The sequence below is a fragment of the Atta cephalotes genome (genome assembly GCF_000143395.1).
Source record: "Atta cephalotes unplaced genomic scaffold scaffold00003, whole genome shotgun sequence".
In the NCBI taxonomy this organism is placed as follows: domain Eukaryota; kingdom Metazoa; phylum Arthropoda; class Insecta; order Hymenoptera; family Formicidae; genus Atta; species Atta cephalotes.
Genome location: NW_012130067.1, coordinates 3,947,606 through 3,962,025, shown reverse-complemented (window position 1 = coordinate 3,962,025; position 14,420 = coordinate 3,947,606). Strand labels below are relative to the sequence as shown.

The following is a 14,420-nucleotide window of genomic DNA, read 5'->3' as shown; positions in this document are numbered from 1 at the left end:
GTTAGTAAACGTAACCGAACGAACGAAGTAAAAGAAAAGTAACTACATATACTACTACAACTAACGTAACTACGATACATAATAATAATATATAGTATATATATATATATATATATATATATATATATATATATATATATATAATGTTAAGTTACGAAAATAAAATACGACTATATTTGAATATAGAAATAATAAATTGAACATTTCTTTCATGAAAGATATTAATGAGAAAAAATTTTACGTCAGAAAAATTTAAAATTGAGTTGGATAATTTGTATAAATTTAACAAGATAAATATGTTAAGAAGCAACGCAAATATTATGTAAAAATTATCAAAAAAACATAACAATACAATATTTGTAAGAGCAATCATATCCTTTCATTAAAATTAACATTTATAATATGTTAACTTAACATAATTTCATAAACTTAATATATTACATTTGTAATATATTAAATTTACACATTTTATTCATTTATCTTAGAATTTATGTTTTAAAAAACATGATTTTTATGTTATTCGTTCACTTGATCATAAATTGTTATTTTAACACTAAAAAAATTCAATTAAATATCAATTTTACACAAAATTCATTCAAATAACATAATCACAATTTATATTAAATTAACGCTCGAATATAATAAAAATTCAACACAAAATCTTAACAAATATTTGGATCTTTAATATAAAATATTTTTTTACCATGTAAGCAATATTAATCATAAGATGTGAAAATAAATTGAAGCGCCTACGGATTTGAACATTACATACATGATATAATTAATTACAAAATTGTAATATTTTTAAAAAGTTTTGTGCACTAATTATCACGCCAACTCCCATCGAAGTTATCTCATTTTTACTTTCCTTTTAGCACATGGGTGTTTCCTTTATCCACTCAGAAAGCAACGGATGCGCGTAGGTGCACACAGATTCTTTGCTACTTTGAATTCAGTTTGACAGTGTTGGTGGACAGTCCAGGTATACAAGGACAATTTCACTGATATCCAAAACCGGTTATCTCGTCGCGACCGCTGGTCGGCCGACGACGCTACTGGTACAGTTCATCGTCCTTTTGTCACCGTGGTCGACGCACACTTGCAAATATCCTCGTCAATTGCGAACGCATATGCGTAATATATGTTTAGTACTTACACACGTTAACACACCGATAACGCAGCCCGGTAACCCTCGGTGGTCTTATAATTGAACCGACTAATGAATATTTATACCCCTCTTGGCCGATTATACAGTCGCCTGGAAGCGTGTTTGCACGTTGCGATAGTCGTGCCCGTTGATCGTGGATCATTAGAAATTTAAACGTTGGGAATTAGTCGCGGCCTGTCCTCGTTATGGGCGGACTGGATTTCGTGGTTTGAAGCGAGAATGGCAGAAGAAGGGAAGGCATTTACGATCATGGGCTGCCTGGTATTTTGCGAGAAAGAGATTTATTTCTAACTGTCCCTGTTTCCTCTTTGTACGAGGATATTCGTAATTGTTTTCCCTCATTCATTCTCATTATGTTTCTTTCAGGGACAACGAAATTATTAGACATTTGATGTCATCCAAGCGCGACTTATGCTAATCAATATTTATTCGAAAATTAAAGCGCGGTGATAATATGGTGAAATAGTGGGATTCTGGGTCGCGAGCGATGTACAAACCGGTATATATTAATGTCGCTTTCCCGAGTTGGACAATTGCCATTAATGGTGCCGGTGATATTCAATTTCTCATTATCGTCATCACCTACACCAATCTAAAAGTTGCGCGCGCGCGCGCCCACAAAACGTGCAACGGGAGGTTATAATCGAACGGATAAACGGATATCTCCATTAGCATAGTAGTAACTACCCGAGACCCACATATGCACGGAGTCAAAGTGCGTATGGAGATAACGGTACTTCGTAACGTACACGTGTGTGCCGAGAGGAGAAACGCCTGTGCGAGCTATGCGTTTCCGCGTGGACGGTGACGAGATTCGACGAAGCAACCGATACATGCCTAATCAGACGACCATTGTACAACGCTGGAAAACATGAAAACCAACCTACCACAATGTACCGTAATCGAGTTATAGCAATAAAAATCAATTCATGCAAAAATTTTACACTCGCGCGAATTATGCGACAGTTAATTTTGGAATTAAAAGATAAAGAATCAAATTCAGGGTCACAAAATTTCATACTTTTCCTTCATTTCCAGATAAAATTTTATGATTTTCCCCGACTTTCGATATAATATTTTGAAGTTTTTATTTTTTTGTCCTGATTTGGAAAATATTTTATTATATATATAATATTTTTACTGAAGGAGCTATGCAAATTACTATTAATGTTACTGACACTACTTGCATTTAATTGTTAAATTGGTATTTAACAACTGTGTGATGTATGCATCCTTAAACTTTCTTAAAGTCAAGAATTTTAATTTTGCAGAAAATGTTGCAAAATTTCCCGACTTTTCCCTAATTTCTCTGACAATTCCCCGATTTCCCTGATTTCCAATCTTATGGAAACTTTGAAATTATTGAGAATGATGATTATGAATAAGAAGCATATAAATATTTAAAAAAAAGTAAAATAAATTGCGGCACTTCTGGGAACCTCTTCTGTTTTTCACTCAATGTATTAACTAAATATATTTTCTATTGCGGCAAATTGCTTCGTAGAAAGCGAAGATATATTTTATGCTCCCTGGCTATGTGCGAGAGGCTCATAAGTGAACCATAATGAACACCGATGGCTGTGTCAATTGTTTCGCGGTGACATAAAGGCGTCGCATTGTCTCCCGTTTAGCAAGTACGATCGCATGGCGGGGATAATTATCAAATACGGAATCGTGTCTCAATTCTTGCTTGATTGTCTTGATATTTATTCCTCGACAGTTGTTCATCACGAGTACGAGTGTGCGCGCAAGTAAATTACAGGACGGAGATGAGAAAATATTGTATTAACAATAGGATATAAGTGTCACGTACATTATGCAAGAACAGTACAGAGAGGAGAGCAACAGAAGAAAACAAGTACAGTTTCTCTCGCGAGGCACATACATATGTCTTACTCGAAGTCGTATTTAAGTGTACGATAATTTCATCAATACTCAATAAAATTACTTCGGAATAATCTCTTTAGCGATATCGTAAACTCAAGCGGCTAATAATTGTGCGGTAATAAAACCGATAATAAGGCCGTTTCCCTCAGTGCTGATATCGATGGTAATTTTCTCTCCTACTTGTCGCCTTCGATTTCACTCCCTCAACAGAATCGAGTAGGAAGGCAACGTCGACTTTGGAGACAAGTTACCCGTAAGTTAAATGGAGAACTGCTTGTGACTCTCGCCTGTTAATCTCGGCATTGTGTTACTTTCGTCTAGGATCGTTAACATCGGGGTACTGCCTGCACGTAGCATATTTATGCTATCACGAAATCCGAGATACAATGCGAGGCGATCGAGTTACGCCACGCTGCCTTGTGTGCACGCTTATGATTCTCGCTAAGGCTTCTTATGGTTCTATGACGTACGTACTTACGGCAGCGCGTTATTGTGGCAAGCAACCACGGCTTTATCAACTTATGTACTGAATCCTTGATGTAACATTTAACGCAGTCTAATTGCAAACAATCGACTGTCTCCGACGTCAAAGCATACGTAAGCACTGCAGATTTAATTAGCGAAAGAGAGATAGAGAGAGAAGAGAAATGCCAATCGGGTTTTCGATTACTGCAACTCCATTTTTGGATCGCCTTCAAATTAAAGGTCTTCATGGTACAACAAATCGCAAATTTACAATTCCACACGAGACAAAGCGAACCAAAATGACCGAATAAAATTTGCCAACAATTTAATCATCGTGCATCACGTAGAACAATATAAAATAATGAAAATATAGAATATGCGAGATGTAGAATTCCCTCTCGAAACGAATTTCTTGGTGAATCATTGATCAACGCGAATTTGATTTTTGTTATCGTAGGAAAGAAAAACTTCATCAATGTTCAGCTATAATTCGATATTCAGCTTCGAATACGGATTGTAATCAATACGAGAGTGAATTGTTGGCGCAATGAAATTATTAATTTTACTGATATTATTAAAAGCATGATAAAGACATAACGGAGTCATATCTACATTGAAGAATAATCGGATACCCTCTAATTGTGATTAGAGCAATCGACGGTGTCAGTGAGGTATACCGATGTATGTTAACGAGGAATCCGAAACAATCATTGATACACAAACATTATCAGAGCACACAAACCGCATATGGTTACATAACATCATACATGCGCCCAAGTATTCCTCTGTTCTCACTCGATTTTAAAGAGCACATATGCAGCATTTGCACGGATGAAATAGTTTGGATTCAATTGCATTGACGTTTACGTATGTGTAAATAATTTGACTAAATGAAGCTCAAATTAATATAAATTATCTCTCGTGCAACTGCGCATCGTCGCTACTACAATGCTTCGATCGAAGCGAACGATCTACAATATCTACATCGAATCGCTTCGAACGTTATACTATGAAGTCTGCGATTCCACACAAAGTCCCGCATGGTCTGTAAATCTATCCGATGAGTTACGTATAAATTATCACGAGAAGCATGTAAATATCGTAGAATTCCTTTATGTAAGTATCTATTACGCAAGATATTCGTACACTCTAATTAGATTACATCGTAAAATATTGGATTACTAGGTTGTGTGACTTTTATAACTTATTATATAGCATGTAAAAGTTGCACAAAATGGATAAATAGAAGGTTAAAGAAATTACAGAGCGGTACGCCTGCGAATCATATTATTTTTCCGATTAGTTAGTATTTATGGTCTTATCTTTGTTACGCCATACCACTCTCGACAATGTCTCGAAATAATGTGAGTCACGTCTTGTTTCATAAAGGGCACCGATTTGTAAGAGCCATTTATGTCGAAGACATTCCCTGAACTTGCTAAAGAATAGTCTTCACACATAATCGACCTATCCTTGACTCCAACGATCAACATCTATCAATATTCGATTATTGAACGGTACTATTAATATTATTCATCGGAAAACTGTCAATGTGAAAAGTATTGACACGAATGAAAATAGTTTATTTTAACATTTATTGATAAAATCCGCGATATAGAGCTAATGTGATTAGGAAACGACTGAAAAAGGAAAAATCAATGAAGATAAAACTTAAAGATTAATTACTCTGTCAGGTGAGTGCACTAACGAACGAACGCGTCAATCTCCGCTTTGAGTCGGCTGGTTGAGCGCTTTCGTTTTATAAAATGACGGTAATCGGAGAGGCGAACGTTGGCTTTCACGCCCACTGCAGTTGCACAAGCGTGATACAACAATTAGTTGCAAATCTCGCGCGATGGACTTTCTAAATTCATACGAATTGGACTGAGAGCACGATAAACCGCGACGCAACCGACGCCAGAAGTAAACGGTGAACTGCGTTTTTCCTATACGTTTCATCTCTGAGAGAGGTGCATGCAGATATAAGCGCATTAAGTGCGTGGCAACAATCCGCGAGATAAAAAGCAGCTTGCCCCCCGTATACGTGTATTTGTGCACGAACCGCTTCTGAAAACCGCGACGCGCATGAGAGATCGCGATCGGCGTATAGTTGCGCAAGGAAATCCGATCGTCTCGGTCACGTAATGGACTCGCGAAAAAAAGGCGCTGGGCATTAAGGGAGACAAACGACGGTGACGTGGCGATTTGTCCCACAGAGGTGCAAGAAATAATATAGAGGCGGAATCGAGGCCGCAACAGGCATCATGACAGTCGGGTGAGTAAATTAACCATTGCAGTGACGGCATCGACCACAGCAAGCCGCTCAGAAAGGATTTTTTTGTACTTTTTAATGAGTGTGTTTGGCGAGGCAATTAATACACATCGGATGAAGCGGTCAACTGCGGTCGATGGCGACGATATTAATATTGGTCGTTGACATACCAATAAATGTCTTATGAAGAAAGCAGTTGATTTGTAAGTTAAACTCCCGCAACTTGATCTTTTAACACACTTTTTTGACACAAATGAAATGAATTTCGCTTTCTTCCTTCTTTGATCAAATTTCAATTTTCATTAAATGCAGATTTTAATATTTAAGTTAAAAAAACTATTTGTAGAATATATTTTTCTACTAATGTAGAATATATTATTCATTTTCCGCATGTATAAAAGTCAAGACAGAGACTTGTTTTGCAAAAAGAAAATTCTACGTCCCTTTATTTGATAATGAAATACACCGAAAGAAGAATTTTGCTAATGTTTCTAAACATTTAATACAGATCAGAAAATAATTTTCATGGACTGTCAAAATAATTATGTAGCAAACTCGAGCATGACAATGTTGCAAAACGTTTTGATATTTCTTTAATTTAATTAATTAATTTAATGGTACAACAAAATCACTTTCAAATATCTAGCTCCATATCTAGCTAAATTTTAGATATTTAAGCAACCGTTTTTTTCTTTATAGAGACGAACAGTAATCCTAAATTTTTCCTTTTTTTTTTTGAAAGCCTAGGACAGTAAAAAAACTTGAATTGAACAAAAAACCTAGATGGAGAAAATCAAAATAGATTGGACAAATGGAGAATTAAATTCACAAATCAAGGAAAAATGATGCGTTTTCAGGACTATGTGACTCGTTTAAATAGATCAGTCTTTGTATTTGTTAAGATATCGGTTTCAGTTCGGAGAAGGCGCTTCTAATTGCTTCGCAACCATAGATACGATAGTATTGCAATTCTACCTGGTCATTTTGCGCGTCAAAGGACGACGAAATCGCGCACAAGAAATTGAGTACCGTTTCAGCTCGTGACGGCAGCTTCGTAGAAATGGCAATGGAACAAGACAATCCGTAGCGTGCGCACGTCAGAGACACAATTTATCGCGACCTAACAGGTAGCCGACGGCAACAATTTTCAATTAGTTCCATCCGAGTAACGTCGCGGGCGAGTCCATCCTCTCGGGAGAGAATTTTTCCCTCCCGTCCCGTAAATCCCTGATGAAATAGTTAACAAAAATCGCAATGAGCCACGTCACGGGTTCGCCGCGATCGCCGTCGATAGTGAGATTTTATTCTATGAATTTATGCGGATACCCGATAAATGCACGTCGACGCACCGGCACAATTTTTCTCGTTAACAATAGTCAATAAAATCCTACGTACGAGGCCCGCGCGCACATTGTATCTCGGTGATAATAGTCGAATCGTGCGAATTATTCCTGATCGCGTCATCGGCGAGATTTTTTTATCCCGCTGTTTGTTTCGCTTTCGCATCTTCCTGAACAAAGGCGCAAGCAGAGGCCTGAAATTCCGCATTCACGAATGCTGATTAATAATCTCCCATCATACTTCTTTCTTTCTGTTTCAGAACGAATTCCGAATATCACAAATAAATGGAAAGTCTTCGTTGAAAAATAGATATCGTAAAATGCCAAAAAAGCAGACTTTTCCAAGTCTTTATTAAAAAGTAGTTAAAAAGTCAGACATTGAACCTATACAGCATGAAATATTTCAGAAATTTTTCAAAATATGAATATGTTCAGAATATCAGAATTTTAAAATATAATCCTTTTTCTTACGATAGATTTGTACAATATTTTTGAAATATTTTTAAAATAATGTAATGTTTTAAAATGTTTTACAAATGTTTATAAAATATTTCTGAAACACATTTTATTGAAATATTTCACAAAAATGATTCACATAAATATTTCATGCTGTATGGAAAAGTATTACCGAGAGATGCGGAATTGAAAAATCTCGAGATGAGATAAACACTTTCATCAATCAGGTTCCTCGTAGTACAAACAGCGCGGATGCGGCTCTTTTATATACGACCGATGCGACAGGGGCAAAAGTAGAACTAAACTGTAAACGGTACTTCATGCTGTGTCCAATAAGTCATGCACTGAATAATATCATGTGCCTGTACGAACGCATACAGATGAAAGGCTTATAGGTATCGCGAGGCGGAAAGGCTGGGCCGATTCCACGCGTGCATCGCACGTACGCGAGGGCCCACCCGATCGCGAATGCGAGCGGATTAATGGGCAATAAATTCAAGCGCAAGACCGGTTAATTATCCAAGTCATCTACGGGCCCCGGGATGACGTATCATCCAGCTACGATCAAGACGCGAGGATCTTTCGCTCTCGTCCCATCCAACGATCGTGTTGTAACTTACCTCATGAGATACGGGGTTGTTTTTATTACGGCCGGTGTTGGATGCGTTATTAATGGAGGACAGCGTGGTGAGGGTCGCCGTACCGACGCCACCGACGGTTTTCTCGCTGACCTTCGTACCAGCACCGCCGACATCCTTGTGCAATGTTCCAGGACTCTGTAATCAGGAAAAGAACGGGCGTTGTCTAAATAATCGAGTCTTGAGACTCAAATTCGTACTCAAATTCAACATGGAAAGAATTTGTTACTGGGAATCTAAAAATTTAGCAAAATACAAATCTGAAAATAATTGTGTAGGAAACGTTTTGAAACATTGCTTATCATGCTTGAATTTTCTACGTAGTTACTTTGATAGTTCAATAAAATTATTTTCATTTGTATCTCTATCTCAATTTCATTGTTTCCGTGAACATACGTAAGTAACTTGTTGCATTAACTAACTTTACTTATTATTTATAAAAACTTATTATTGATAAAAATTACAGAATTTATTAGTATCTGTAGGCTGATATGCATAATCGATTCTTATATTTAAATCCGTCTTAAATATAGTTTTAAGATGTTATAAATCAAAACAAAATCGTATATTAGCTAAAAATATTACTTAACGGTTTTGAAATAAGAACGAGCTATAAATAGCACTCATAGTCATCTTTTTACGATGTACCTATTACTTCTCGTTTCGAAGACTTCGTTGATAGAATTATCTATTCGCGCTTGAAAAAACAATTATCAATTAACTGACCCACATTTTCGCTGGTATAATAATAAGGCTTGCCGCGAAGCGACAGTAAAAACTAATCATTTTATTCGTCACGCTTTATCGCTCAATTATTCCGATATTTCGCTTCGTTAATGGCGCGGTCTCTTTTTGACTCGCCCGTTTTCGCCTACCGCGATCTATTCTCGAGTCCTCCCGTTTGCCTTTCCCGTCCGCAGACCAAACACGCAATTTAATCAGAGACAAAGCGTTAACGTGGGTGGCTTCGAGCGCAAGCCGAACCGCGCGTCGGTGTTGACAGGACACGTGTGCGGATGCGCATTGTTGCACGTGTGCGTGTCATGAGTGCACGTCCATGATATGCAGGCGATAAGTGCGCCGAAGAAATGACGCCGCGGGCGATTACGATTCCGATGCTGCGCTCTCATTCATTGTGCGATCCTTTTCGATGGAATCACGACTGCAATGTTTGATACCCGATGATAAATGTCCTCCACTAGCTTTGTTTTCTCTTAGAAAGCTATTTTTTTTTACACGGAAAGAACAATTTTGAAGTATACAAATTTAACTAAACGCAGATCGAAACATGTGTATGTATTATATGGAAGTATTCGGAACGGATTCCGATCGGAATTTTCCCATTTTCCCTAAAAAAACACAATAGAAATTTAGGCAATAACTGAATAATTCCGATCGGAATCCATTCCGAATAATTCCGTAATATGAACTATGTAAATAACTTTTTTGGACCATCAAAAAAATTAGATACGTAGGACGCTCAAAATTGGTTACTAAAATGTCAATATTTTTTATAATATATTATATTTGAGCGTCCCACATAATTATTATATTATTTTGATAGTCCAACGAAATTACCTCCAGATTTGTATTTAGCTAAATTTTTGACACTTCAAAAGTCTGTGTAGAAATTCTTTACGTGCAAAAATATTATACGTTTAAATGGAATTAATATCATTCCCGTATTATTTCAAGATTGTAGTGTCCGATTCAAGGAGGCAGATAAATGTTCGATGCGGATAATTGATGCGATTTTCATGGGCGGAACGGAATCAGGCTAGTGAAACGAAGGAGCGGAAAAATATTGATGCGCCGCACCGCGGTGTATTTTTTCGCATAAATAAAGCACGTTTGATGAACAGAAAATCTACAGTCGTCTCGGTGCATCAGAGAACAATCGGACGGCTTTGCTTTGTAAAACAATGTAAGAATAATTAAAGCTCGTCTCGTTAGTGTCGGACAATGGAGCGCGATAGATTCGCCTCGCTGCAAATGTGGAACGATGCGCATGCAAAGGCGTATCGTTACCGCAAATGGTGCATCCAATGCTGATAATCGAAGTCATGAGATCTATTTTTTTTTCCTGCTAAAACTCTCCTTTTCGCTTTCATCAAACTTATACCTATCTCTGTTTGAATTCCAAAAGTGTACAATAGTTCAACCACAGAAAATATTTTTATAATCGTCGTTGTATAAAAATTTAAAAGAGATTCTTGAACAATGCGAATGCATATGTGGATACATTCTCATGTCTTATTTATTTCGAATTGAATCGCCGCGAAATCTTTTTCTCGACTAACAAAAAGAGCATCGCCGCTACGTAGCCACGATGAGAATTAACTGTAAGCCTGTAACGGTTCAAAGGCGGCGCACTCATTACAGACGATTTATAATTCGCCATCGGGATCTATGGAACGTTTATAAACGGTGCAGTGACCCCGCGGCTAATGCGCAGTGACAGAAATCGATGTATTCTTAGGCCGATGAATCCGCCCCTAATTATACGCGAGTCTATAATTATATATTGATGTTTAATTAGAGGACGACCCTGGGTCCCGAAGAAAAAAATCTTTGTATAAGGAACGCGGTCAAGAACCTACGCGAATCTCATCAAACACGTTGATGGGGAGACCACGTACCTACTTACTTCATCGACTGCGCTCAACAATGGAAAATAGGTCTAACAGCCTAGACTTCCATTTAGGTAGGTACCGGAGCTGAGATTTATGTCGCTAAAGCAGACTCTAATTAGCAAACTCTCGACTATGCTATATACTACCCTGAATTGAAGTCAATAGGATTTTAAACGTGTACGCTCAAGACAAATTTTTGTGCACAATTAATATAAACAATTTATATTACTACGATATTGTCGCATTCAGGAGAAAGAGTAGGAAGTGCAAACTAAGCTAGAACCAACATTTATACTTATACGTATAGCAGTCGTGAAATGAGCAAGACCTGTTTATCACGTAACACAAGCTTTATTTAAACCGAATACAGAGAACGGTAATCAGAAACCAAAACCGTCGCACATCCGTAAGCAGTGATAACTCCGACGAGACTCTCTTGTCGTTTATACTTGCAGTCGATTTGGTGATAGGAATCAATGTTTTCTTTCTTAAATTGTCGATTTTTTTCTGATCCAACTGATATGGAGAGACATGAACATTATGGAACAATATATACTTTCACTCTCCGTCAACAAATTAAATTTTCATCCCTCGTAACCTGATCCTTCAAAACTTTAATTTTTTTTTATATATTATTCCGAACTATATAAATATCTAAAAAAAATTCTTATATACTTGTAAAAGCTTTAACAACTTTTCTTTATTATCACAGAAATTGTATTGTACTTTATTTATTTTTCAGAGATTTAAATTTATCTACTAGAATATTACAATAAAAAAATCAACTATTTTTTTAAGTTCATTGTCAATGGAGAGTTAAGTTTAAAATAAGCAACAAATATATGTATGTATTACATGATCGTTTGACTTTACCTCTGTAAGTCATTTTAATACTAAATGCGTGGATCAGAATACGGATCTATGACATAGGCGGGACAGGAAGCGGGGAAATGGGAGAGAGAGAAGCAACGCAGTAACTTCGTTAGACCTGCCTGTTCGTACCACCATTGTCAATGTCACATCGGTGGATAACCTGGTATGGATGGCAGGTCAACGCTCGTATCTACGCAACGGTACATATTTTTTTTCTACAAAATCGATACGAGTACGTAGTCAAAACATGTCGAGTACGTGTGGCAACATTTGATCTAGCTTCTTTTCTAGCGAACAATGAAAATGCGAGTAGCATAAGAAAACGTTTGAAAAGAAAATTGTTAAGGAAAGTCATATGCCTATGTTCGCCAATCAATGTGCTCACAACAGTAGAACTTTCTTTCCAGCGTGCTTAGAATTAGCTGTTAATTAAAAACGCTTCCTCACGATGTATTCATAATTATTATTGGAAACGTGATGATTCATACAGAGAATTACCGTCAAGATATTATAGTATTAATATATAAAGTTTTTAGCAGCTTACATTTCTTTACATTAAAATCTTCTCTTCGCTACTAATCACTTCGTGATTATCTTGCTCGACAGATGGCCGAATTTTCCATCGAATACGGGAAAGCGCTGATACCTGAGATGGATCTCTTTACCTTAGGTCAACCTTAATGGATGAGAAGAGATCGAACAACGTGAACGGAAGAAATTCGACCCTTGGTAAAAAGGATCACGAACGGATATATCGGAGCAAAAAGTATAAGAGAACTGTATGTATGGGTAGAGAAGTAGAGAAATAGGAAGGCGTAAAAAGGGGAAAGCTTAGATTTCAGTAACTGAATGCGTGAGAAGTACCAAGGTCCGCTAGTTCTATTTAAATTATCTGTATAATACATGACTGATGTAGTCCCTGCAGAGTGAGAGACGACGACACAAAACCTCATAGAAGATCCTTTTATGACTAACAAAAAGCGGGATATGAAAGAGGGATAAATTTAGGATCTCACTGTATCATAACGGGAGTAAGAAAGAGAGAGATGTAAAATGTCTTACTTTAGATCACTCGCGAGATGAATAATAATAAATAAGAATTATATAAAAATTTACAATAGCCATGTTATTGTTAAAAAAATAAAAAAGATAACCTTACTCCAAAGTTCTCCGCATTTCTGATACAAGTCTCACTTTAAGAAAAAAAGCGAAGTTTACGTGACTAAAAAGAATTGAAAAGTTAGTTGATCGTAATTTTATCTGAACATGGGCGAACATGTCGCAAGGCAAAATTCGTCCGCATATAAATAGCAGCAGGCAGAGAGAAAAAAGGGGAAAAAAGAGATATGATAAAGTTGGACACTCTCTCATCCACCCAGTGCGCACCCTATCATTACGCTCGCTCAGAGGCAAACCTTAATCTCAGGACTGGTGGACGTTGTGGCTCTCGATTTTTCTCGAGGCACCTGGCTGCACGCGGGACCGAGCCCGGCACACCAAGCGAGTAGTGGCAGGTGAGCAGATTTGCCTCCCAAACCTGCATGCAAGAAGATCGGCTGCACACCCGCTCGTTGAGGTTTCGTCGACCTCGCAGGCCCCAATCTGAACATGCAGAATCGTCGTATACCTGCGCACGGACGCATGTACGCACACACGCACACGCGGATGCGTGAACACATGCAGGTTAGCAGATGTATCCTGTATCTGACACCTGCCAACCTGCAGCGGCACAAAGACTAGACTTAGGGCAGCAGCTGTCCACACTATTATCCACGAGAATACGAGATTTTCGTAATAAACGCTCCACCTTGCCTTCATGATTTAACGCGTTGATTGGTGAATATCATTTAAACGGATAAAGACAGTTACTGTTATTTACAGCAAGTTCCATACTCTAAATAAATTAAAATTGACAATAATGATACTTGTAATTGCGCGTCTCAATAAAGTTCGTAATAACATCGGATTTTACAAACCTCTCACGTGCTCTCGGAATATCAACCTTGATGACTGATTCCCATAATCGGGATGATAATCATGACGATGCCAAATATGCATTTCGTGAATTCTCGTGCTGTGACATTTAGTGGAACGGAATTTTTCCATCGTTATTTTTCTCGCATCACCGAGCAATCTCATGTCGCGGAATCTTTAGAATTCCGAGTAACGCTTTGGCCAAGTCGATAATTCATCCACCGACAAAAATTCACCATAAGCGACCGAGAGTACGTACATGCAAAAAAATATTTTATTGCTCCAGAATAGAATTATAGCTATTTTTTTGTATCTGAAAATTATGTATCATACGCAATAGAATTTATAGCATAAGTCAAAAATCTATATGATTAGATGCAATACCGTATCCAATATCGTACTTGCTAGAAATTTATCTATTTTAGCTATTTTTCGTATTTAAATCATTTTCGCTATAATTGCAAGATCACTTTTTTGAATACATGGAAAGAAAATTTTTGCTTAAGTATCTAAAACTTTATCTAAAAAAAGATTTGTTTGAATCATCAAAATAATTACGTATAAGGACACTCAAACTGATTGTCAAAATTGATTGTTAGAATGTAAAAATTTTTGCAGCATTACTCATTACATAATAATTTCGATAATCCAACAAAATTATTTTCACAGATCTAGTTAAATACTTCAGCAAAATCGTTTATTCTGTGCAGGAGA

The 14,420-nt window shown here is 37.1% G+C and overlaps 1 protein-coding gene across 1 annotated transcript in view; it reads right to left on the bottom strand.

Moving 5' to 3' along the window:
• LOC105625563 (probable serine/threonine-protein kinase dyrk2) overlaps window positions 1–14,420 on the bottom strand; it is a 119,854-nt gene that overhangs the window by 19,800 nt on the left and 85,634 nt on the right. Inside the window, exon 3 of the mRNA XM_012206886.1 lies at window positions 8,209–8,364. Within this exon, the coding sequence (XP_012062276.1) occupies window positions 8,209–8,364 (156 nt within the window). The remainder of the gene's footprint in view (window positions 1–8,208; window positions 8,365–14,420) is intronic.